Source organism: Brachyhypopomus gauderio, unplaced genomic scaffold, assembly GCF_052324685.1.
Source record: "Brachyhypopomus gauderio isolate BG-103 unplaced genomic scaffold, BGAUD_0.2 sc336, whole genome shotgun sequence".
Lineage (NCBI taxonomy): Eukaryota > Metazoa > Chordata > Actinopteri > Gymnotiformes > Hypopomidae > Brachyhypopomus > Brachyhypopomus gauderio.
This window is the reverse complement of record NW_027507157.1, coordinates 58,772-86,002: the sequence shown is the minus strand read 5'-3', so window position 1 is coordinate 86,002 and position 27,231 is coordinate 58,772. Positions and strand designations below refer to the sequence as shown.

At 46.9% G+C, this 27,231-nt stretch overlaps 1 protein-coding gene across 9 annotated transcripts in view; it reads right to left on the bottom strand.

Moving 5' to 3' along the window:
* Positions 1 to 16,659: 16,659 nt before the first annotated feature.
* Positions 16,660 to 27,231, bottom strand: part of LOC143504815 (FERM domain-containing protein 4A-like) — a 67,972-nt gene continuing 57,400 nt past the window's right edge. For 7 of the 9 annotated variants that reach the window (XM_076996033.1, XM_076996032.1, XM_076996031.1 and 4 more), the window contains exons 16-23: positions 25,454 to 25,576; positions 24,521 to 24,752; positions 23,822 to 23,878; positions 23,379 to 23,616; positions 23,010 to 23,165; positions 21,802 to 22,616; positions 21,160 to 21,253; positions 16,660 to 19,909 (exon numbers count right to left, since the gene is read on the bottom strand). In XM_076996033.1, coding sequence (XP_076852148.1) covers positions 19,807 to 19,909; positions 21,160 to 21,253; positions 21,802 to 22,616; positions 23,010 to 23,165; positions 23,379 to 23,616; positions 23,822 to 23,878; positions 24,521 to 24,752; positions 25,454 to 25,576 — 1,818 coding nt within the window. In that variant the 3' untranslated portion in view covers positions 16,660 to 19,806. Of the gene's footprint in view, positions 19,910 to 20,163; positions 20,232 to 21,159; positions 21,254 to 21,801; positions 22,617 to 23,009; positions 23,166 to 23,378; positions 23,617 to 23,821; positions 23,879 to 24,520; positions 24,753 to 25,453; positions 25,577 to 27,231 lie in introns of all 9 variants that reach the window. The other 2 variants (XM_076996035.1, XM_076996034.1) reach the window with 1 other exon arrangement.

Sequence of the window (27,231 nt, the reverse complement as noted above, 5' to 3'; positions counted from 1 at the left end):
GCGTGAGGCCCGGTGGCGGTGCCATTGCGATTACGTAATTTTCGCCGCGCGGACCCTCGCGCCGCGACGCGTCAAGTATAAACCAGTAAGCTGGGGGGGGGGGGGGGGGGGGGGACGACTTTCTTGTCCCGGGCCCCAGCAAGACTGTCAACGGGCCTGGGTGGGACAACGTTTCGACTTGCCGGCCACAATAGCTTTTAAAATTTTACAGAGCGGCCGGGTCAGAAGCATTTGGACTAATAATAATTTAAATTTAATGTATTATTTTATACATTTCAATTGAAGGTGCAAAGTTAATGAAAGCAACACTTACTGGAAAAAGATAAATGGAACACTTTCAAAATTCAAAATATATTTCCTAACGAAATACTCAAGCTCAATCATTTCTAATTGTTTTAAACCTCGCAAAATCATGGACGGATGGTCCTGAGAGACAGACTGCATTAAATATCCTGCCAGCAGCAGAAACTAGAAAGGGCTCTTTAAATTGAGAGCGATGTGCGGCGCCAACCTCTGAGCAGTAGCCGCTCATCCTTATGCTGACTGCTTGCTAGCATGGTTTGCATGCTTCGTAGCAAAGTGACGGCTGATTTCGTACTCGTTGAAAACTGCAACCATTTCTTGGCATATCAGACATACAGCCGTTGATCGAACCTCAGTGAGAAAAATATTTTGTTGTCCACTCCACACACACTTTTTTAAGCACTCGGCACTCCCCACTTTCTTTTCTTTAGTCCACTCATTTTTACCTATAAAAAGCCTAACAATATGGTCAATGGCAGACTTAGCAATTTGGGGGCTCAAGGCGAATTTAGCTAGGGGGCCCATCAACATTAATATGCGAGAAATAAGTTAGCTAGTCAGGGGGCCCCTACAGTGGGCTGCAGTTGGAGGGGCCCAAGGCAGTTGCCTAGCCACGCCTCTATGCAAAGACCGCCTCTGAATATGGTACGTGTACGTTCCGTCTAAAGCATTTTCGTTTTTTAAAGTATTTGGAGAGCACGAGTTGGCTGGATTTTATTCAGGGTACCCGCGGGTCCTTAAAAAGTCTTAAAATGTCTTAAATTTAGTTTTCCATATTCAAGGCCTAAAAATGTCTTAAAATGTCTGGAATTTTATGAGGGGAGGCATTAAATTATTATAAGTGTGTGTTGTTCAGTTGTTCTGGCGCGATGTGAACTTTGCCGAATCTAGCGCTAGGACCATGCAGAAAATAACCGCTCCAGGGTCCTAGTGCTAGATTCCTAGCGTTGGAGTATATGGCCTCAACAACGTCAACAATTTTCGTTTGCCAAACCCCCCCCCCCCCCCCCCCCCCCCCATCAACGATGTGGAACACACCTGCATCCCCAGTAATAGTATTATTTTTTCTTGTGAGAGGTATTAAAAAGGTCTTAAAAGTCATTGAATTTGAGATTTAAAAATGTGCAGATACCCTGTTATTGTTTCCTTCACTTTGTAGTGTGTTATATTTGCAAAATGATGTTATATTTTCCAGAATTATTCTCTGTATGAAAAATGAAATAAAATAAAGTCTCAATAGATAATTTAAAAACGAACTGATTCTGAAAATGATTCTGAAAAGTTCTCTCATAAACCGGACGTACGTAAAAAAGTTTGAATCGTTCTAAACGCGAACTTGCAGAGCGGTATCTTTCAAACATGGATTCTCCAACGTTAGAGCCTTACTATGAGGTTATCTGAAATATTGTAATGAACCCCCTATTTATCCTTCTCTCTATGTAGCCAGTTACGTAATATTCACGCTTACTGCCACTAGAGGGCTCTAAGCCACTGGACCATTTAAATAGCTGCCACCACCTTTGTTTCTCCGGTACGGTCCGGACGAGCCTGATCAATCTTCCCCCGTCCAAAATACACCATCAACACTGGTTTAAGCCAAATAACAATATTTATTCATGGTCACAATTTAATTACCTACAGCACGACTGACCTTCCCTCCAATAGACCCATGACATCACTGCACACACACATTCCCCCACCCCACGCCGCATCTCTCTTCCATTTTTAATCCCACTAAACCCCTCCCCCTAATTAACCCACCCTCTTTCTCTACGTTCATCACACTATTCCCCCCTCTTTCAAAAGACTTGTCCCTGAGTCACTGAAACACAAAATCTTGGGCCCATCTTGGGCACCTACAAATTCGCTTGGGTCCCCCCAAAGCCCTTGGGCGTAATGAGATTGCACTATCCTCCAAGTTGCTAGTTTCGTGTCTAGGGGGCAACATCAAAGGGTCCGGTGATATCGCCGGACCTGGAGCTGGCACATCCAAATGACCTGAAATACCGGTCACTGAAACAGGAACCGGAGAGCTAGATGCCTGGCAAGTGGCCGGGACGCTGGACACGGGGCTGGCGGCCGGGGCGCTGGACGCAGATGACTGCTCAGACCTCCTAAATGTCCATATATTCCCATATTTACATGTGGGATGCACTCTGGTCCTCCTAGATGGTTGTTGCGGGTTAGGCACCGTTAGGGGGGGTCTCTCTCCACCACCATCCCAGTGGTCCACGGTAGCTGGACATGACCGTGCAACATAGGGTTTTAGGCGATTAAAATGGACCACCATTTCCGAACCCAATTCCTCAATCTGAACCCAATACAACACATCGGAAACCCTCTCCAAAACTCTATAAGGCCCATGATACCTTTTCCACGATACCAGTTTCGGACTAACCCCCCTCTTTCTAGCCTCGTTCCTCACCCAAACCAGCTCCCCTTCCAAGTAATATTGAAAATTAATTTTCATGTCAAAATTCTTCTTTTGCCCCTCCGACGCTCTAGCTTAATGCTTCTTAACGGCCTCACAAACAGTAGATAAAATCCCCTCCATCCTAGCAACATACTCCTCCGTCGTCATAAACTTGTCTTGTAGCCCCGAATTCATGAGGACGTCAACTGGCAACACAATTTCATTTCCAAAAAGTACCTTATAGGGACTAAACCCGGTACTGGCATGTACACTACTCCTATAAGCCATCATTACGAACGGCAAAAGTGTATCCCAATTTTGTTGATTCGCCTCTACAAATAGGGACAACATTGACAAAAGAGTACGATTAAAATGTTCAATCATCCCATCCGACTGTGGGTGATACGGTGATGTGCGTGACTTGTGCATATTCAATAACCAACACAGTTCTCTTGTGACGAGCAGGGGTGAGCAACTAAAAGGAAGCGATCACGCCAAGTCTCAGGAAAAAGGATGGTTTAATAGAAAGTGTGCAAACCAAAACCCATGCAAAAGATCCAAATTAAGGATATAATGACCAGCGGTCAACTGGTACAAAGACAAGACATATATAGGCAAACAAACGACCCTCAGGTGAGACGGATCACGGGCTCCGCCCACCTGAGGGACGCACATGACGTCACCAAACAACAACAACAACAGCCGCTGTGGACGGAGGCGGCCGGTAGGGGGCTGCCTCACCGTGACATCTCTAAACAGACGGGACTCAAAATTCCTCCCCTGATCTGTGTGTATACTCCGAGCAGCCCCATACCTGCAGACCCATTCTTCAGTAAACACTTTGGCCACTGTTTTAGCCTCCTGATTGGGTATGGGAAACGCTTCCGTCCATTTAGAAAAAGAGTCCCCAATAACTAAAATATAACGTTTTTTCTGCATAGTTTCTGGAAGGGGACCAAGAATGTCCAAAGCAATCCTTTCATACGGCCTAGAAGTGACAGAAGGAATGAGGGGGGCACAAGGGGCTGAGCCAGCATCTTTACGCGACGCACAATCACTACACTCCCTACACCACCTTTTTACATTCTCCCCCCCGTCCTGGCCAGTAAAACCTGGCTCTCACTTTTTCCTTCAATTTCTGCATCCCCAAATGTCCACCTGTGGTGTCATTATGTAACATGGTCAAAGCCATAGAAACCCTACTTTTCGGGAGAACCAACTGTGTTACCGCAGGCAACAACTGCCATGATGGGGCCACTCATACCAGTTGTCCCCCCGAACATGAAGCTGATCCCATACCGGAACATATTTCTGCAGTGAAGGATTTTGCTGAACAACTTCCACTCCCTGAGCTGTCCCAATCAACCGTAACAGGAGACCCAGCTCTGGATCAGCCTGTTGGGCCAAAATTATATCACCCAATTCTCATACAATGTTTAGAATAGAAGTCTCTACCAGCATTTCTGACCACACAATCTTGTGCTACTTTATAAAACCCAAAAATCACACCACAGATCACATACCTCCTGCTGCAGATGTAATGGCACCCTCCGAGGTGCTAACTTAATGGGCTTAACTACCCCAGTATCAATCTCATGCAGCGTTAAATGAGTTCTCCCCAAATCCACCTCATTTCGACTGAATACAGAGAAATTATTCCCCAGCAGCTCCCTCATTGCAAGCATCTGACTCCCTGTAAAACCCCTCTCCTCTAACTTTAACTGTCTAACCAAGTCATCTACCGTCCAGCCATCACCTCGGGTCTCGGGGTCAACCCCCGGTGTCCCCTTGGCCCCTTCTACTCTAATGGCAGTATCCAGGGTACCCAGGGTCATGCCTTGCTTCAGAACTTGGGCACTATCTGCCACATTAAGTACCCTAACCGGCAAAAAACCCTGCCGAGTTTGACAAACTACCCTGGCAACTATAAGAGCCCCCTGTGCCGAAGGCGATGGCTCAAACATACACTCCCCATAGTCCCCAAACAAACCCTCCACGGTCCCAGAAATTATTATCTCACTTCGAGGCGGGACCACAACATCATTATGGATGGAAACAGAGAAAATATGGGCTCCCCCTTGTCTCAACAATAAAGGCAATTTCTTATTCAAATTCATACACTGTTTCTCCCTCAGATCAACAACAATACTATATTTTTGAAGGAAATCAATCCCCAACAAAATTCCCAAAGTTACATCAGCAACCAGAAATTCTACCACTAAAGCCAGGGCCCCAAACTGACACACAGCCTGCCATTTTCCCAAAATTTCCATCTCCCCCCCATTGGCTACAGCTACTCGACCCTCTTAATTTTGAAGATCAGATTCACCCCCCGTAATTTCTAATCACATTCTTTTAGAGATAATAGACACCTGTGCCCCAGTATCTATTAAGAGATGTTTCTCATAGCCCCCAACTGTAGCTGAAACATATACCCCAAACCCTGATCTCCTGGGGGGGGGGTCACCAAAAGCAGGCCCTGATTGGGCAAGTCAGAGGGGGTGGGCATTGGGCCTACTGAACCAGCCCCCTCTAGTTTTCCTTCGCATAAGGGCAGTCCCTTCTAATATGTTGGTTACACCCACATTCCCAACAACCGCCTCATTCTGGTGCTTTATCTGCCATGGCAAGCCCCTGGCCACGACCCTCAGATCCTCGGGGGCCCCCAAAACCCCCATTATTACTCAATGGGAGACTTTTAACGGTGTCCTGCAATGCTCTCACTTCCTGTCTAAGGCCCTCCACCACCCCTAAAAGTGTGTGCATTTGAGAGTCTACGACAGTTGTTGTATTAGCCAGAACTTGTGTGGGCTGTCGTATAAGTTCTAATTCCGAAGCGATATTAATAAGCTCTTCTAATGTTTGGCGTTTGGCCATGCGTAACTGAATACGTAAATCTGCTGGCCCAACGTTAGCAATAAACTGGTCCTGAGCAAGGAGATGCTGTGTTGCTGTACCAACAGAGGGGTAGGCTTTAACAACTAAATGTCTAAGAGCATTCCCATACTCTCTTGCAGTCTCCTGAGGCAACCGTTTCCTACTTAAAAAATTCACTCTATTCCACTCAGCACTATCACAGGGTTGGAAACATTTTGTTAAGGCTGTTTTCAAACTTTGATAACTACCCTTCTCCTCCATTGTAAGTCCACTATATATATCCCTAGCCCTACCGGTCAAAAGCAAAGACATAAATTTTAATTTAAACGCATCGTCCCAGCCATTTACCTCCGCGGCCATTTCAAATTGTTCCGACCAGTCTACCCACTGGTGTACTCACGTCCAGAACCCGTAAAGGTCTCTGGCATAAATACTGGACGCGGCATTTGTCTTACTGGCGGTGATTGAGGCTGGACAACTGGGCTAGTGCTACTAAGGGGCTGGATTATTTGATCAGGCTCAGACATCTTTGCACCAAAAAATGACAACTACCTCAAAAATATAAAGTATCCCACCGCTGCCACCAGTGTAATGAACCCCCTATTTATTTGTAGCCAGTTACGTAATATTCACGCTTACTGCTACTAGAGGGGTCTAAGCCACTGGACCATTTAAATAGCTGCCACCACCTTTGTTTCTCCGGTACGGTCCGGACGAGCCTGATCAATCTTCCCCCATCCAAAATATACCATCAACACTGGTTTAAGCCAAATAACAATATTTATTCATGGTCACAATTTAATTACCTACAGCATGACTTACCTTCCCTCCAATAGACCCATGACATCACTGCACACACACATTCCTCCCCCTCTGTTAAAGTAATACCTCTTTAAAACATCACGGGAAAAAAAACCCCTTCGTCAAAACACTCTTTTTAAGTAAAGATCGTCGGCTATCCTCACCGAATACACTAGTAGGCACTCCCTTCACACAGCTACCTACCCCAACTCATACAATGTTTAGAATAGAAGTCTCTACCAGCATTTCTGACCACACAATCACGTGCTACTTTATAAAACCCAAAAATCACACCACAACACAAATTAAATAAGGCAAATCACCTACTACCACTTCACACACACACACACAGACACACACCCCCAATAATCACACTTAATTCATTAATGCTGGGAGGCCTATACTAATTCATCAAACGGTTTATCTCCCACCCTATCCCCATTTCTCAACTGACACACATACACATAAGTTTAGTTTTAAAATAACAGACTTCCCTCGTTCGGGTGGCCGTCAAGACCCCCCCGTGTAGCTGTGGAGTTGGATGTCTTAGTTCAGCACGTTTAACCGAAACGCATCGCGCAACACTCAGCAGTCTCGCAGAGTTCCTCTGGCATGTCGCGAACACCTCCAAAGTCTCCAAGTCGTGTTCGCGTTCTCTTTAGTCTCAACAAAAGTCCCTCAGAGTGCACCCACTATGGAAGGAAAATCTTGCCAATATTAAAATAGTAAAATGTCAGCCATGTTGCTGTGTGCTGCCCTCTCTGGATTTCACGGGAGGTTCTGTAGTTGTAGCTCCACCTACTGTTAATTTACATGTATTTGCATGCTGGTGAAGTTAAAAACGAAAAAGAAAAGTGGAAAATGAAAATGAAAAGTGGAAAATGAAAAAGAAAATCAGCCAATCCTCCTTTTTTATTTTTATTTTATTTTTGTCACATATGACCCGTGCTCGAGTGAAACATTAAATTTCAAATTAAGTGATTTCATGTTATTTTTAATTTTGTCATATTTTCAAACATGTATGGAAAAAGAAATGGCAAAACTGCATTTTCATTTTCATTTTAGTGTTTTCATTTCAGTTTTAATATTGGCAGGATCTACCTCCCATACACCCACACAATCCGGATTCACAGGAAAACAGTCCAGTTCCAAACAAAGCGTCACAATGCACGATGACGTTCCTGTTTCCCCTCAGAAACAGGAAGACTCCGTTACAGAGTGTGTACACACTCTGTAACGGAGTCTTCCTGTTACATAACCGTGGTCATGAAAACCCCTGCCCACTGATATATAACACCTTTTAAGGCTGGGGGGTTATAATGAGAGCCTACCAATGTCACAGTGCAATGCAATATTGTGGTTTAATGGCAATTTACATCAAACTCTAATATTTTCACATCATCCCAAACACCCGGCTTAACTAGTTCACAAAAAATCAATATAACAACATTCCTACACCCCCCTTTACATTATCGGGTGTGTGAGTGTCTTATGTGCGAACGCAAGCTGTAATGAGAGAGAAAAGGAGAGACTTTCCCAATGAACAATGGGGAATATTCGAGCAGGAGGGAGGAGAGAATCAGGTGGCGATTTCTCCCGGGAGTACTGTTTGAAGGAGTTACGAGTCATGGCGGACTCCCGCGTAAGCTCACCAGTCCAGCATGGAAGGTAGAACGCGCAGGTAAACCAATCCGATACGAAAGATCCACAGTTCGGTGTATGTCACAATATGGATGGACAAGAAGTGTAGTTTTTATAACTTTTACTCGAATAGCCAAACACCATACAATCTGTATGTCGCTGAACAGAATCACACTATACTCTTGATTCTCTGATGCAGTGCGTGTTACGTATCCTAAACGTATTCTAATGTCTTATCAAAATAAAAGCCATGTCTCATGACATCTCCCCCTTTAAGTTTGTTTATGTAACCAATATCAATAAACAAATAATGTCTTTGCGCTGCTCACATTTTCTATATCCTAGTTTCATTACCACTTACAGACTGTAATAAAACATTAAAGTAAACTTCCTATAAAGAAAACATTCTATAGCATTTCCCTTAACTACAACTTAAACTTAATTTCTCTTTTCTTTAAACTTAAGCAATCATCGGACAAAGTCCTTGAACTTCACAGGAGTCTTGATAGTTCTTCCTGATGACCTTTTAACCAAAGGAACTGGTGTAGACGGCAAATGGACCGGTACTCCTTCTGGTGATGCCTGGTCTGGAGCCTTCGGTACGGATGTAGGCTGAGCTGGCTCGCTAGTGGTCACACCAGCTGGTTGGGCATGTTCCTCTGGCGGTGTCTGTTCCTCCGGTCTGGGTAGCTCTGGGATGAGCTGCAGGTGACGTCGGTTTCGACGTGTGACTGTGCCTTGCTCAGTTCTTACCATGTATGACCATGGCTCTGGTGCATTTGAAACTATAACACCAGGAGTCGTCCATCTCTTTTCCCCATCCAGCTTGACCTTTACCTGCTGACCAGGGCGTAGAGCTGGAAGGTCACGCGCAGAGTGTCTCCTGTTGTAGAAGAACCTGTAGGCCTGTTTCGTCTGTCTATCTTTATCTTTCAGCTGCTTAGTATTGATATTGCAGGGCTGCAGATGTTCTGTGAGAGTGGGGACTCTCGTTCTGATCTGGCGACCAACTGCAAGCTGGGCAGGGCTCTGTCCAGTTGACTGAATTGGGGTGGCCCTGTAATTCATCCACGCCAAGTGTGGGTCTGGTTGGCGCAAGATCTGCTTGGCAGTCTGTACTGCTCGCTCTGCAGCACCGTTTGCTTGTGGGTAGTGCGGGCTTGAAGATGTATGTTGGAAGTCATAGGTGTTCTTGAACTCACTGGACTCAGCTGACACAAACTGTGTGCCATTATCAGTGATGACCTCAAGGGGAATACCCCAGCGCACAAACATGCTCTTGAGGCAACTGATCATTTGCTTACTAGTTGTACTAGGTAGGTGGGCTATCTCTATATCACGAGAATAATAGTCAACTGCGACTAAGTACTGTTTCCAGTCTAGCTCAAACAGATCAGCAGCTATCTTCTGCCATGGCCCACCGGGTAATGGAGTGGTCATTAATGTCTCTGTTCTGAGTAGGTTTGTGTATGATGCAGAACTCACAGGTTGTAACGCACCTGGTAATGTCCTGTCCAATGCCCGGCCACCACACTGACATCCGGACTCTCTCTCGGCTCTTGGTCAAGCCGAAGTGACCCTCGTGGCGCTTGGACAGCACTTCTATACGCTGTGACCCCGGTATCACGATTCTGTCGTCGTACAGCAGCAAGCTGTCGGCTTCGGAAAGGTGTGCTCTCGCTTTGTGATAGCCCTGGAGCATGTGTGGCAACTGCGACATTGAAGTTGGCCAGCCCTGACGGATGTAGTGAGTAACTCTCTGGAGATCCTCTTCCTGGAGGGTCGCCGCTCGGATCTTCTCCAGTCTGTTGTCAGACACTGGTCTGATAGCCATCACCGCTTGCACGTAGGCTTTCACATTCTCTTCCGTATCCAAAGCTTCAATGACCTTCAGTGGGTTTCGGGACAGTGTGTCTGCAATTATGAGTTGTTTGCCTGGAACATGTACCGCCTTAACATTGAACCTCATGAGGCACATTAATAAGCGTTGGCATCTCAGTGGTACTTTGTCCAGGTCGTAGGTGTTGATCAAAGGTACCAACGGCTTATGGTCGGTTTCCAGACAAAAGCTCTCCATTCCCTGTAGGTAATGTGAGAATCGTTCGCATGCCCAGACACACGCCAGACACTCCTTTTCTATCTGAGAGAATCTGCGCTCTGTCTCTGTCAAAGTGCGTGAGCAGAATGCCACTGGACATTGCCATAACTACTGGCGTCTGCACTCACCACTGTCCGTTTGCTGGGGTCATAGTAGGCTAACACTGGTGTTGTGACCAGCATCTTCTTCACCTTTTTGAGGGCCTGCTCTTGTGCGGCATCCCACACCCACTGGACAGCACTCCTCAGCAGGGAGGAGATCGGATGCAGCACAGTGGCCAGATGAGGCAAGAATTTGGCCAAGTAATTCACCATACCCAGCATTTGGCGGAGTTCACTAACATTCTGAGGACTTGGCATGTCGGTTATGGCTTTGACCTTGTCACCATCAGGCTTTATTCCATCCGCTCCAATGATGTGCCCGAAGTACCGTAGCTCTGGCTGTGCGAAGTGGCACTTGTCTTTGTTGAGCTTAAGCCCCGATGCCTTGATTGTCTGCATTACAGCCTTCAGGTTGCTGTCATGTTCAGCTTTTTCAGCTCGACCTCCTCGATGATCCCCAACGACTGCATGCGTGCTAACTCCTGCTCCACCTTTGAGAGCAGTGGGAAGGGGACACGCCATGGTGTTGTGACACTGTAGGGCTGAGCATCCTCTCTGAGCTCAATTTTCACCAGTTTGCAATTTAAACGTCCAATGTCACCAAAGACACTGTCACCCTCCAACTCGTCCACTCTCAGCACTAGTCCCATCTTGCATGCAACTGCACGACTTGCAGGTTGTTTGTGCACGCGCCACTCACGACAAATATCCAAAAACTGTATTTTTGACCCTTTTGTTTAGTGGTAGCCAGGAACTTTCCCATGAACTTAAGCTTGCCACCAAGACTGTGCACGTCTGCTGCTGTCTGGCACAGGGCTGGTCACATGGGCAGACTGAGATACGAGCTGTATGACATGACATTAATATCGGCCCCAGTGTCAATTTTAAAGCACAGCATTTTGCCACAGATTGGCAGATCAATGTGCCATCTTTCATTTGCACTGTTCTCATTACTAACAGACCCCAAGAAGAATGAACCCATTGACTCTTCATCTACGTTTTGAGTAGTTATTTCTTTTACGGTCTTTGTTTTGCACACAATCTCAAAATGTCCCGTCTTGTTGCATTTACGGCACCTTTTCCCATGTGCAGGACACGCGCCCATCTCGTGCTCCCTGTTGCACCTCATGCACTTTCCCTCTGTTGTTCTATCTTTGTATTTGTGTTTCGACTTCCCATTGACGAGCCATTTGAATTGCCTTCTCTAACGTGAGCTCGGGCTCTAGCTGAAGCTTCAGGGACACTTCACCGTCTGCGATCCCGATGACTAGTCTGTCCCGTATCTGTTCATCCTTACTAGCCCCAAATTCACAGTGCTCTGCTAGCTCGTATGAGTTACATACAAAAGCCTCAACGCTTTCCCCACTCTGTTGGGAGCGTCGGTGAAAACAGGCACGTTCGTGTATAACGTTACGTTTAGGCACGAAATGTTTGTCAAATTTTGCCACTACAGTATCGAAGTAAACTGCCTCTTGCTGTTCAGTGAAAGTAAAAGTACTAAACACAGACTCGGCGTCTTTGCCCATTGCATACAGAAGTGAATCCTGGTCTTCCTTATCCAGCTTTTTTGCAATCCGAAAGTGTGCAAAACGTTGCTTCCACATCGGCCATGTGGAAGGCTACGTGAAATCGAAAGCTTCGGGCATGTGGAACTTCGGCATTTTCGCTTGTTGTTCTCGCTTTTCCTCCCTCTCGTAGCTTTAAATTACTTCACTCCAAAACTCACTGCCGCTTTTCTCTCTCTCAACGGAAGTGTTTACACCACCACTTCTGACACCATGTCACAATATGGACGGACAAGAAGTGTAGTTTTTATTTTATAACTTTTACTCGAATGGCCAAACACCATACAATCTGTATGTCGCTGAACAGAATCACACTATACTCTTGATTCTCTGACGCAGTGCGTGTTACGTATCCAGGGTTGCAATTACTTACTTTCTGAGGTGTATGCAAACATACTATCGGCGCCCCCCGAACGAAAGTTGTTATCTAAAGTTGTCATCTAAAGGTCTTCATGCTGAACAGAATCACACTATACTCTTGATTCTCTGACGCAGTGCGTGTTACGTATCCAGGGTTGCAATTACTTACTTTCTGAGGTGTATGCAAACATACTTTCGGCGCCCCCCGAACGAAAGTTGTTATCTAAAGTTGTCATCTAAAGGTCTTCATGCAACAGAGGGGAGAGTGGGGAGAATACTGCGAGCTACGCATCAGCCTTATGAAGCACGGTGCCAAGTGAGCTGCCTGCCAGTCTAAACATCTCGTTCAGCATACCCAAATGATACTTCTGCCCTTGATATTTCTTAGAGGCCAGTCTTGGCCATTCGCCATGTTTAAAGTTGTTGGTAGGTTGCTACAATTCAACCCAGTTTGAGAGAGAGTGAGGATTCGGAACAACAGGTCCTTGAAATGCCTTCTCTTATCTTTCAAGATGTCAATACGTTTGTACTGTTTCTAATGAACATTTTAATATATAATTTTAACCGAGAAGGATCTTCAGTATGCAGTAGCAAAGAACTTCATGCAGCACTTGACAAGCATTAGGAATGGTAAAGGTGCAAAATGTGGCAGTGGGCATGTCCCTGGGGCTGTGATTTTGGATGTTTACTTCATTTGTGCCTTCTGAGAAAAGTAGACATGTCACACTTCCTCATTCTTTATTACTCAGGGTGCTAGAAACCTCAACCCAGTACCCTATAATGCTGAATACATGAGACATAAAATCCATTTGGACCAAAATGAAAAGCTTGTGATGTTTGGGGTGACTGGTTCGTGGGACGTCCTCGGGACGTTTTTTTGTTAGCTGGGTTCCTTTACAGCAGGGCTATTCAACTGGTGGCCCACGGGCCAGAACCGGCCCTTTAATGAATTTGTACCGGCCCGCTTGTCACGTTGAGGACCCCGGCCCCTCCCCTTTGGGCATGTGTAAACGTGGTCCACGTGCTTTGTCTGCGTCAGTGGAACTTCGTGGTGATGGCTATGTCATGTGAATAATGTGTCTCACCTGCGAATCGTATCGTAATCATGTGGGGCTAATGTGGTTTGTCTATTTAATGTGCGCTCGTGCAGTGTCCTGTGCTCGTCGTTGTCTAAGTCTACACGTAGTGTGTGTCTGCTTAAGTGTTACTCATGCGCTATTGCGCAATTCGTGTGAAAATTAAAAGTGACGTCAGTCGAAAAACAAGGATTCTGTGTCTCGTCCTTCGCCGACCCACGAACGTCACAGAACGACAAGCCAACAAGAGACACAAAAAATGCCAGGCTACAAGGGGAAGCCGAAGAAGGGCAAGAAGCCCAGTAAGCGGCATCACCGCTCTTCCTCTTCTCCTCCACGCCGCGAAGTTTCGCCCACTCTGGCTCAGCTCGAGGAGGACCTGGTGTGTGCTCACCAGCTGGCCACCGCCCGTGGGCTGGAGCACAGGGACCCCGAGCTGGCAGAGATCTTCCGGCAGGGCGCGGTGAGGATCTGGAGGGAGAGACACGCTCCTCCAGCCCGCGCTCTCTCGCCTCTGAGGGTGGGCTCGTGCGTCATGGGTGCTACCGAGTCCACCCCAGAGAGCGAGTTCGGAGAGGAGGACTCCGAGGAGGAGCAGGAGGAGGAGGAAGACTACCCCCCGTCGCTGAACGACACGTCCACTGTGGACTACTGTGGAGATGGAGAGGGCTACCCCCCGTCGCCAGACGACGTATCCACGGTGGACTACGGTGGAGAGGAGGAGGAGGAGTCTGAAGAAGAGGACTACCTCCCTCCCTCTACCACCATGGAGAAAGGCGGGGAGGAGTACAACGAGGGGGATTATCCTCCGTCTGAAGGCTCCTATACGGAGGAGGAGGAGAGTCCACTCTCCGTAGAAGGAGCAGCTGGCAAGACGAGGATGAGTCCACCCTCCGATCGCTCTGGCGGCGAGAGTAGGATGGAGTGCTCCCGGGGTGGCAGCCCGGAGCAGTCCATGGAGTGGAGCCAGGGGTCCGAGGAGGGAATGGACATGGCGGAGGAGCTCCCTCGCATTGCACCCGAGGCGTACGACAGCCGCGCTGCACCCGACGCGTCAGCCAGTCGCGCTGTACCCAGGGCGTCCACCAGCCGCGCTGCACCCAGGGCGTCCGCCAGCCGCGCTGCACCCGGCGCGTCCGCCAGCCGCGCTGCACCGGGCGGTGGAACGAACGTCACACCGCTATCCATCTCCCCATAAATAATAATTGATAAACCGCCGTAAAAATAAATAACATTTTATTTGCAACATTTTACGACACTGTGTCGAAATTTACGTTCGAATTTACGTTCGCGAATTTACATTTACGTTTACGAATTACGATTAACCTGGCTCAGTGTAACCGCTACAGTGAGGTAATTTTACAAGTACTTTGGCTTCAACATTCAAACACTGTATGAAACATGTTTCTACTTACCTCAGTCAGTCTGGAGAGAAGCCCAAACTTGAGGGAAGAGCGGTGAACGTAATCGTCAGGCACAGCACATGCAAAGATCGTTCTTCTGTAACAAACTTAATAACTTAATTTTTCTAAATATGATTTTTTAAAGTTCATGTTCATGTTGAGCAGAACAATACATTTTGAGTTTTATTAACCTTTACTTTACAGATATCAGTCAACAACTATTTCAAGCACAGACAACCAATTCTTAAGTTGGATGTTTTATAGTGTGGCTGACCATGTGGTCAACCATGGGCTTTCATGCATTAATTGAGTTTTCTGCAGGCAAAGGGTTCAATCTATTCTGTGCATCTACACTGTAGCATCATCCGGACATTTTAAAATGAGAATAGGCAAGCAGACTTACTCTCTGTTCCATGGTACTGAACTCACAGAACTGACCTGCGTATACCACTACTGTAGTGTAGTACCATATCAGTAGTTACAGTAACTTACAATAAAGTTTACGTTCATGCCGATAAAATGTTCACATCTTGTTTTTGAAGAAGACTACCCTTGATGGGGGAAGAGGATGGCTATCCAACCCAGAACAGAAAGAGACCTTCATCAATATGGTCAGAACAAACAACAACTTCAATAGCACATCATTACTGACAACGTCGCCTTTGGCAACATCCATTCATGAGCCTGTCCACACTGGGCCGTTATAACTGCGATATGAATATGCACAAGTACGCTCTGCTCACTGATTTACTCACTGATACTTTATTCCAGTGTCCTGTGTCACACAATATTTACTAATTTATGCAATACTGTAATGAACATCACAGGACTATGTTGGGCAACATGGTGGCTTGGTGGTTAGCACGTTTGCCTCTCAGCACTGGGGTCTTGGGTTCAAGTCTCTATCTGAGTGGAGTCTCCATGTTCTCCCCGTGTCTGTGTGGGTTTCCTCTGGGGTCTCCGGTTTCCTCCCACAGTCCAAAGACATGGAGATTAGGTAAATTGGCAGTCACTTCTCACTGGAGTGTGATTGGTTGTACCTGTGTTAAAATTGTAAAGCGACCTTGGGTATATAGAAAGGCGCTATATAAGTTGAACATTCATTCATTCAGGACACCGTGCCTGTCCTGGGCATCATGATGGCAACAACACAATGTGTGCAATGTGTACTGATTTTCCATCTCCATGGCAATGGATCAGATCAGTCCAGGTTTGTTGTCATTCCTACCGGGCTGCTCAAATCCAATGGCTCACTGAACACCCATGATTAGTTGTGCTTCAGCTCCACCATACTCTCCGTTCCTCAATCCTGTTGAGTTCTTTTCAGCTTGGAGGTGGTTGCCAACCCCACCATCACATTTCCCTTCTCCAGGCGATGGAAGAAGTGTGTGGTGATGTTGACGGGGGCATGCCAGGGGTGGATACATCACTCCAGAAGGTCCTTCCCCCACTGTATGGCCAGAGAAAACATCAGCTGTGATGTCAATGAGATCTTGTAGCACTTTTGTGCTGAAGTTACAAGCCTTTTTTTGTCTTTTATTATCTATATATTACAGTATGTACAGCATGGGATGCAGAAGCGTAAATACAAAAAAGAAAAGAAACATTATGTTTTTTACTTTATGGTGTATATGTACTGAATGTGCATAAATGACCTGTATATTTGTGAATATGTTTGTGTGTGTGAGTGCTATGACAGTCCTTTACAACTACACACCGTACACTCAAACACATGGTGATGTTTTCCATTTGTCACATCAGTGTGCAGTTATCATATAGGAAAGGCTGTTTGTTCATCTGATATTTGGGTATAATTTTGGCAACAGTTGAAATAGTTTTGGATGACATGTTTGCTTCTTTCCAAAAGTGTGAGATGTTTTACATGTTGTGTGGCTTTGGCTGCTGTGTGTTTCAATTTCAGGAATTGGGTCTTAGCGAATACAAAAAACTATAAAAAAACAAAACAAAAGCAAAAACAACCCTGACCTCAAAACTGACAAAAAGGAGAAGAAACATCAGACTTGAGTTTAGAGAACATTCAGCAATAATTTATTTTCATAATCTCAAGAACCACCACATTTCTCATCTGGAAAATTCAGAATCAGTTGCCAACAACATGGTTTTTGAAAAATGTAAAGTTACTATACAAATTCTTAATAGAAAAAGAATAAATTAACTGTGGAATCTGGTTATTTTGCCCAACAGTTCCACATTTTTTTTCCTACAACACCGTTATAATGTGTCTGGTTATGTTTGAACTGAACTCCATAAACTCATGGTACATGCTCTACTGTCAGGTTGAGGGAGTGACCGACACCGTTAAGTAACTAACATCCTTCATTTTGCACAACTCGTATTAAAACTATTGACAACAGTTAGGAAAAGTCTACAGCTAGGAAACAATGCAGTAACTGGTCATCGTGTAGCACCTGAAAGGGTTGTAACTATGTCCCAACTTAGCGAAAAATAACATGAAAAAAGAAATACTGATCAATAAAAAAAAAAACTAAACTTAAAACTTTTTTCTTCTTTTAAAATAACCCAGACAGGTATCCATAGAGTTTTCCATATATGTTGATAAATGTGTTAGTTTATTCTTTTGTTATAAAAGGTTTAGGTTTGTTATTAAATATAGGTAGGAAGGAGAGAATGAGGAGAGAACACATTTCTCACTGCAGAAGGGGTAGTTAACCACAAGGCCAGAACCGTAGCACTGCAGAGGGTGGGATGACATGTGGTTAAAGAGTTAGGGATTTCTTGAGCTTGGTTTGTTTTGCCAGTGATGCACAATGAAGGTTGAGCATGCAAGGGAAGAAGCCTTAATCAAGAGAACCTCTAAAACATTGTGGCTACTATACTGACTCATCTGAACTCCTGAAAGAGAGACAGTGTAAGGAGTCAAAACTCTGCGGTAACGGGTAACAGAATGGACTTGGATCCATGGCCATACGGGTGACGGGTAGCCACTGCTGTTCGGTTGCTGTGCGTTACAGTAATATTGCCACATGATATGTGATGGAGGTTCCTACCCGGCTGCTGAAAACACAAACATTTATCAAGGTTGTTGACACAAAAGTGTGATGGCATGTATATTTCTCATAAAAAACAGATTATAGATAAGATCCCGGTGTGCTTTTAGGTTTTTCTAACAGCCCAAGCATCCGTATGTGAGTGAGCTCTGGTGGGGTTCTGTATGGCTTGGTACGTTTCCCTGTACCAGGGAGACAGACTGGAGAAGGGCACCAGCGGCTTTAAGCGAAATTCTCGCTCAGTTAAAATCTTGTGTGTTGTTGAACTCAGAACAAACAAACAAACAAAAAACATGAACACCCTGTAATCATCTCAGCTTCTGAGAGGCTGAACTGAGTTTACTGTAACACGGCTCATGGTCACTGTGGAGGTGTCGATCTGAGGTCTGGACAGCTGTACTCTGCTCATACAGTGTGCTGGAATGCTTGTGTCCCGTACTACTTCCAATGCAGTGGCGGAGAGGTACGATGAGTGAATGTGCTGTGTGTTCATACTGTATGATGTGTATGCCATCTGTACACAGCCACTGAGTGAGGTTAACAATATTCTTCTGACAGTACACTGCTTCAGTCTTTACCCGGTACTTAAGAAGAGCAAAAACGTAGCAGGGCATTGTGGGATTTGGAGTTCAGCGGGATACAGTACAGACTCAGAGCACCATAGTGGCTGGGAGGCCGGCATAGACGAAAACACACTGGGATGCTGCTGAGGAAATGCGGCCCCTACGGTACTTCAGCACTCGGACTCTGGCACAGGTCAACTTGAAGCTCAGCTGTCCTCTAGCTCACGGCCAGGGAAGGAGAGAGAGACCCTTGGGAAATAGCGCGCTGAACGTTACTGTCAACAATCTCTCCGTCTAATGCGATGATCTCAAAGCTAGGAGGCTTGTTTGGGAAATGGACCTGCTGGTTTGGACCTGCAGCCCCTGCTACAGCTGAACACTCTGTCAGAACATGTATTAGATATAGTGGAGGCAGCTGTACTGCTTGGGCCCTGCCAATGATGAATGTAAGCTGGACACTGACAGAGGCCAACGAATCCCCCAAACCACTTGACTTTTAACAATGATAATAAGTGGTTCTGAATTCAGTCCATCATCCTAAGAGACCATCCACACACAGCCATCCAATGAAAACATTTTACTACAACCATCAATGTGTCAGTAACAATCAGCATCTAGACTAAGTAAAGAGGCTACCTGGAATGACCAAGGAAAGAATAATCCCGGCGACTGTAGTTGTGAATGTCTGGTGGGAGACTAAATGATGGAACCATGTGTTTCACCAGAGCAGCCTGAGACGTCGCTGCAATGCATGAAGGGGGTATGTTTCCTCGGGCCTACTCCAGAGGCCTGTTCCCTCACATGGTGATAACAGAACAAATGTACAAAATGCTGCTTTATAATGGTGTGCGTCTGAGGGTTCAGAGGGTTGAGGGGTTCAAGCTGCTGTCTTCTGTGTTCTTTAAACTCACTTCTATTTGTTTTTATAGAACAATAAAAAAATCCCCAAAGAAACAAAACAAACAGGAAATCCATAAGCATGAGTAAGGGTTCATGGTTCACTGTGGGCGGGACCTGTGATTCACTGCATTCACCTTAACTGAACATAGCACATAAAATGTGACAAGATGGCCAACAGCAACATGTTCTGCAGGAATGTGTGTGACAGAGAGAGGTCCGAGTTCTCCATCTTCAGTGCAGAGTTACACACACAAACACACAGGTGTGTTTGAAGTATGAGTGAGGTGGGTTCTTCACCAGAATGCAGACACATACATATACACACATCTCCTGAACGGAGACACCACGTCCTCCTCGCTTGACTCCAGCGTTGGGATTGGACACTGGGGGGTTGTGCATACAGAGCGATTGGCTGGCAGCTAACTGGGTCACAGTCCAGAGTTCTAAAGGTAAGCAGTGAGAGGGTCAGAATGGTCCGGATCAGTCCAAGCTCTGTGATCCTGTAGCCCAGAGCCACTGTACCACTGGATATGCACACATACAGATTGGGGGCGGGGCTCCAGGTATACATCTGTGTAGGTGCTGAGGTGCAGCCCATGGGCGGAGCAGCACTGCAGAAGACTGTTCCAGGGAGCGAGGGATGAGGACGGGCAGGGATGGAGGTTGGAGGGTGGGTTCAGACCAGTGTTCCTGGTTTGGCTTTCTTGTGCCCATACCACTGCACGTCCGCTAGCTCAGAGCACAGGGGACTGCTCAGGAAACAGCTATCACTGAACGATCTGTGATGAACACACACACACACACACACACACACACACACACACACACACACACACATGCACACGCACACACACGCACAGATATACTGAATATATATATTTGGGGTGTTGCTCCATCTGTCTCGATAACACTGTTAAGAGTTAGACCTCAAGACACAACAGACGTTTCAAAGGACAGACGGAATCTACAGAGAAGGAAACGGTCTAATCCCCATGCACAGAGACAGAGACGGAGCCAATGAGAGTGAGAGTACCTCTCTACTGCTCAGTGTTTTGGTGAGAGGGAGAGCAGTCTTCAGGAGGAGAGCTTTCAGCTGTATCACTGCCCCAAAGAAAAACACCACACACACCCACACACAAACACACACCCAAATCCACACACCAGACACAGCAGTCAAGCAGAAGGAGTTAGAGAAAAAAAAAGACAGAAAGAGAGAAAGACAAGAGAGACAGAGAGAGAGAAAGAGAGAGAGAGAGAGAGAGAGAGAGAGAGAGAGAGAGAAAGAGAGGTTAGCAATTGTGAGCACAGGTGACAACAGGTAGCAAGTGAAGGAACAGAAGTGAGGTTAGATGGGATGGCGTTCAGGAAGTGGCGTTACGTGACTACACTACAGGAAGCTCAATCTCCCATTACTGCAACATAGTGTGCAGGTGGACAGCAGGGCATCCCCACAGCTGAAGTGTATCACATACTTCCCCAAACTCTGACCAACGCATTAAGGTAAAAGCACAGGTGGATTTGTTTGCATATACAAATGCAAACTGCGCCAACTCAACATATATTGCAAGTCATGTTTCAATTGATAAGAGTTTGGGGAGTTTAAGGGCTAGAAGATGGATTAATCTCTGTCACTTTTCTAAGGGATCTCATTTCACTTCGGCCAGGTGTTATGAAGACTGGCACACTTGATGGACAGGAGACTACTGGCTAACACGTGGTGACACTGGTTGGTCTTTTGTAACATGAAAGCCTCTGCTGAAGGTCTGTCACACTGCCATGGTGAATGTTCACTACAGCAGTCACTAGGCTAGGTTTACTAGTATTAGATCCTAAATCCTTATAAATAACTTTCAAAACATCTACATCTTATAATAATTATATTAACAAAAATAAAATCAGCAAGCACACATAACAGGTATATCTAAAAAGTATGTAAAAAAAATGTAACAAAGGACAATGAAATTGGAGTAAAATGTTCCAGAGCCCAGCGTTGTGGAACACTGGGAGGCCCAGAGCCGGCAGGTCTTACCCACTCTGCCAGAGTATGTGTTGGGGACTGCAGGGAGGAGTGACCCCCACCTCACTGCATGGAGTAGCACTCCTCTGGCTATGTGGGGAGGCAGCTAGGACACACACACACACACACACGCGCGTGCGCGCGCACACACGCACGCACACACGCACACACACACACACACACACACACACACACACACACACACACACACACACACACACACACACAGTTATTACACAATAACATGCATTTTCATGGAACAGTAGCATGAGCTTCTTGACACTCCAGCATGGCAGAGGCTGTGTGTTCCTCCCACTCATAGAAGGCAAATCCTCCCATGTCCCCCAACACACACACACACACACACACACACACACACACACACACACACACACACACACACACACACACACACACACACACACACACACAGACCACCCAGAAAGGCCCCCATGCCCTCACACACTTCACAGGAATGCACTTAACTAAACTGTTACAACAGGAATGCTGCCTGCACTAAATCAACACTATTTCTCACACTCTCCCTACACACACAGCCCAGTGACCTATTTTTTCGTAACATTTACAAACTTGAAGTGTGGATTTATTTGCTAAGAGATTTGTGTGTGTGTGTGTGTGTGTGTGTGGTCTCACCTGGTGAGCACTTTGCCAGTGTCCCTACTCTCCCCAGGCTGGATCCGGTGTGTGTGATCCGTGAGTCCTTCAGTGATCCGGATGAGCGCTGGTACCAGCAGCGCAGCTCCTCGGACACTGCGGCCCTGCCCCCGCTGCCCTCCCTGCCCAGCGACGGAGTCCTCACGATCTGCGACCTGGAGGGCGTGAGCCTGCCGCCGGCCCCGCCCCCTCCCCCGCCCCCCTCTCCGTCCTCTCCTGAGCCCCAGCCCTCCTTGTAGAGGCCGCCGGCCGTGTAGGAGTTGGAGGTCTTGAACTGGGCCTTGACGCTGTAGTGGCCCTCCTGGTCACTCTCCAGGCTGCGGACCACCACGGCGCCAGGGCTGCCGCCCTCCGTGTACAGTGGGTACTCCTTGATGCGGTACTGCGAGGACGGCTGGCTCTGGCTGTGCAGGTACACGCCCTGGTGCCCGCCACACACGCCCGCGTGGGCCGCCCCGTTACGGGCCGCCAGGTTGGGCATGCTGCCCGAGCTGGAGGCGCCAAGGTGCCCGGCGGATTTGTGGCGCTGGCGCTGCCGGGCCTTGGAGGGCGAGTCCTCGGCCAGCGTGCAGTAGTTTGGGTTGGCGCCTGATGGCGGGTAGTAGTGCTCCGAGCTCGAGTGGCTGGTGCAGGACGAGCAGTCGTCAGGGACCACCGAGCCGTTGCTGCCCACCCTGTGTGGGCCGGACAGGAACAGGTCGGGGCTGAGCCCCGCCTCTGACTCCGCCTCCATAGTCAGCAGCTTCCCCTGTGACTCCAAGCTTGAGCTCCGCCCACGGAAAGGCTGAGAGAGGCTGTGAGAGGGGGGTGACAAAAAGGTGAGAGGGGTGAGAGAGGACCATACATTACCAAGACGTGTGTGTGTGTGTGTGTGTGTGTGTGTGGTGTGTGTGTGTGTGTGTGGGTGTGTGTGTGTGTGTGTGTGTGTGTGTGTGTGTGTGGGTGTGTGTGTGTGTGTGTGTGTGTGTGTGTGTGTGTGTGTGTGGTGTGTGTGTGTGTGTGTGTGTGTGTGTGTGTGTGTGTGTGGGTGTGTGTGTGTGTGTGTGTGTGTGTGTGTGGGTGTGTGTGTGTGTGTGTGTGGGTGTGGGTGTGGGTGTGGGTGTGGGTGTGTGTGTGTGTGTGTGGGTGTGTGTGTGTGTGTGTGTGTGTGTGTGTGTGTGTGTGTGTGTGTGGGTGTGTGTGTGTACCTGGCGGAGTGGGCGTAGCTCCTGGTTCTCAGGTCTGGGGTGGAGGGCATGCTGCACTGGCTGTTCCAGTGGGGCAGGGAGCGAACTGGGCTGCACTGCAGGGAGTTACTGCCCCCAGCCTCACAGCTGCCTGTGCTGGGGAACCGTCTGTGACTACTACACACACACACACACACACCCACAAACACACACACACGCATGTGCACACAGCATCAGTGAGAGAGACAGAAACCGAAGCATCAGCATCAGAACCAGCGCAATAACATCCACTACACAGCACACAAAACACCTTGATGAACAAAACCCCTCGAATTTCCCCCAATATTTTCAGGAATCTTTTCGTGTGGTGAGGGTGTGTGCGGGGCGGACCTGGAGTGGGACGGCCGTTTCTTCACCCTCTCGTAGGGCTCGTCCAGGGAACTCTCGCTCCACATGCGGGGTTTGATGGGCGACTTGTCGTAGTCGCTGCGCTGGTAGTGCAGGTGGCGAAGGCCCTCCAGGGACTGCGGAGGGGGGGGCCTGCTGTGAGACGGGGGCCGGGGAGGAAGGCCTTTATGTGGGGAGGCCACCGGAGAGAAGGTGGGGGTCCCCGTCACGTGGGGGTCATCTGTGAGAGCGAGGGAGGGGGCAGGACAGAAGGGGGTGTGAGTGTGAGAGAGGACGTGTGACATGGTTCTGCCCAGCACACATGTGTGCAGTGAGGAAGAGGAGGAGTGGCAGTCATGTGTAAGCGGTGCACGGTGGTTGAGGTGTGTAGGTGTGTCTGCGCACGCATGTGTGTGTGCACGCATGTGTGTGTGTGTGTGTCTCACCATCATCCAGCACCAGAGCATCAGATAAAGAGCTGTCCTCTGAGCCGATATTAGCCTCTGTAAGAGAGAGAGAGAATACATAGTGTTCAACTTCGTTTCACGCAATTCTACCTCCACACACACTGTGTGTGTGCATGTGTGTGTGCATGCATGTGTGTGTGTGTGTGTGCACCTTCGTGTGTGCATTAAATGAATTTCATGGGCAATATTTCCACTGTGTTTTATAGCTCTGGTTTAATACATATGGGAAGAGTCTCGTTAAGACATCATGGGGAAACAGTCTTGTTAAGACGTGTAACGAAGCCTCACAACTACAGCACACAGCTCACAGTACAGCACACAACTACAGCACACAGCTCACAGTACAGCACACAACTACAGCACACAGCTCACAGCACAGCACACAACTACAGCACACAGCTCACAGCACAGCACATAACTACAGCATACAAAACACATAGCTCACAGTTCACAGCACACAACACACAGAAGCTGCGTAGCCCCCCCAGCTTCTCCAGCACAGCGGAAAGTCTTTAGTGCGGCGAGGGTGTGTGAGTGTGTGAGGGTGTGTGAGAGTGTGTGAGGGTGTGTGTGAGTGTGAGAGTATGTGAGTGTGTGAGAATGTGTGTGAGTGTGTGTGAGTGTGAGAGTGTGTGTGTGTGTGTGTGTGTGTGTGTGTGTGAGTGTGTGTGGTGGTACCCTCGATGATGAGAGAGGCGCGCTGCGTGGGCTTCTGCCCCGAGCGCATGCGGTGTTCGTTGATGGCATTCTCCATGTCCTGCAGCTTCTTCAGGGCGTTCAGGTACGACGTCTTGCGCTGCTTCCTCAGCTTCTTGCTGCTGACATGCGGATCACTGGCCAAACGCCGCGCCGCCTCCGTGATCTGAGACTGGATGGCAAACTCCCTCTCCAAACGCTCCAGCTCCTCCTCCTAAAACATGCGCACACAATTCGCACAAAGAACATACATTAGCACACGACTGACCTTAAAAACGGCAGCGGTGTAGGCCAAAACCCACACAGTCCTTCAGACTGCCCTCTGAGAGTCTGGCAAAACCCACCCTGACAGTGACAACACACCAAAACCTTCCCACCCCCCCACACAGAGCAAAGCAACCTGCTGTCTACAACTGTGTAGACAGGAAAGAAACTCAGACACTGTGACATTACATCGACAGCTTTGATACTTAGCACAACCTCTTCTTACCCCTACTTTCTTTTTCATTTATTCTCCCTCTCTCTCTCTCTCTCTCTCTCACACACACACACACACAGTCTCTCTGTCACACACACAGTCTCTCTCTCTCTGTCTCTCCTCTCGATGCCCATTTTGTAACCCTGAGCCTTTGGCCTACACTCAAAACACACTCACTATCACTTCCTCTAAATGATGCCAGACCAGGAAGTAGGACTAGTATTTATAATCACATCCAAGGCTCTGTGTTGAGGCTGATTCCTGAGTAAAAGAGACTGGTAAAACACACATTTCCGGAGCACCCACTGTGGTCAGCTGTCTGTGGGCAGTGCCAGTCATCCATTTCAAAAGTGTCTGGCGGAAATGAGTCCCAATTTGTGTCTGTCTATTCAGAAATACCAGGCAGGTCAGAGTTCAGAGGTCAGAGGCTAGCTCACCTCTCCTTTGGGAAGGATCTTCTGTTCGTCGAGTTTGAATGCGGTGCCGATTTTGCGTCGCACTGTGGGTGGCTCCTCACCTGGGTCCAGAGGATACTCTTTAGGGAGTTTTCCTGTCAGCTCCTGAGACATGAAACACACACAAACGCTTTCAATACCACTGGATTACGATTGTTTAAAATAGGTCAGATGTGTATACAGTATGTGGGTGTGTGTAATACTGGTATTATACTCCTAACTGTAAATGTCTCAGTGTAGTTTGTAATTTGTGTTACACTTGTATCAGGTGTTTGTTTTTTTTTATCAGGTGTTTTATCAGTAGTGTGGTGTGGACTAGAGTCAGGCGGTGTGGAGGTGGTGTGTGTTACACTAGTGTCAGGCAGTGTGGAGGTACAGTCTCAATGTTTAACACAGTCTCAATGTTTAAAACTCGATTAAAGACTCATCTGTTTAGTTTGGCCTTTGATTAATTTGTTACATATTTACTACATCTCGTATCTTTTCTCCAAGGTTCACCTGGAGAGTAACACTGCAGTCGGAGCCTACAATACCAGCATCGCTGCTCCGACATGGAATGAAAGCCTGGCGTTCATCAACAGACATTTACAGTGACAATATCAAAACCCAGAACTTTCATTTTTACCTTTACTTAGTCTGATTGTGTGATTTGTGTGTGACTTGTGTATTTGTCTGTATTTTGCGTAATTTGTGTGTTAACGGGCCGCCCAATGGAGGATGGGTTCCCTTTTGAGTCTTGGTTCTCCCGAGGTTTCTTCCTATTCCCCACCATCTAGGGAGTTTTTCCTCGCCACTGTCGCCTTGGCTTGCTCATTAGGGATCTGGACCCATAGTATTGTTAAACCTTTTAAATCCTGTAAAGCGCTTTGTGACAACATGTGTTGTGAAAAGCGCGATACAAATAAACTTTGAAACTTTGAGGTAGTGTGTGTTACACTAGGGCAGTGATTCTCAATTATTTTTTGTTAAGCCCCCCCTATGAAGAAGAAAACACTTTGCGCCCCCCCCACAAAAAAAGAGAGACGTACACACACACTCACTCCACCACCACCCTGGTCACTACTCTCTGCCACGCCTATAAATTCTGTCGGCGTATAAACCCCATACATGACAAAATGGGATAAAAATGTGTTTTTATACACCCACTGTAGTATAATTTATCTATAAAATTGTTATAAGTACACCTTAATAAGGTCCTTATTAACACTGAAGAAATAAATCATTATTTTATTAGCTTTGATTTTTAGTTTGTAACAGAAACAATTGCATCATGAAGTGAAGTGCATCAGTTTGCATGAAATGGATCCTATTAAAGATCCCTATTTAAACTAGAAACATTTTTTAACTGACTGGCATTTGATACTGAAAAATGAAATTAAATAAAATCAATAAATAATAATAAATTCAGCTTGATCAGCAACATTAATATATTAACACTTTAATATATTAACACTACAAAACATGCAATACAACAATTTGTGCTGTTTTTTAAATCAAAATGAGTCAGAACTAATGACTACAATGAGCCCGTTTTGCAGTGCACAGCTTTTCGAAGCGGGGTTTGAAACACCACTAAAAAACAGTGGAAGAAACATTTACCTGACAAATTTTAATGTTGCTTTGTGTTTCAGGTTTGAAAAGTGCTGGAATTTAAGCTAAAGTACTTGAAAATGCTTGAAATTGTAACTACACTGTACTCCCTGACAGAGTGGTGAACTCATTAAAATTATTCTATTTGTAAGCAAAACTGCAAAACAGTT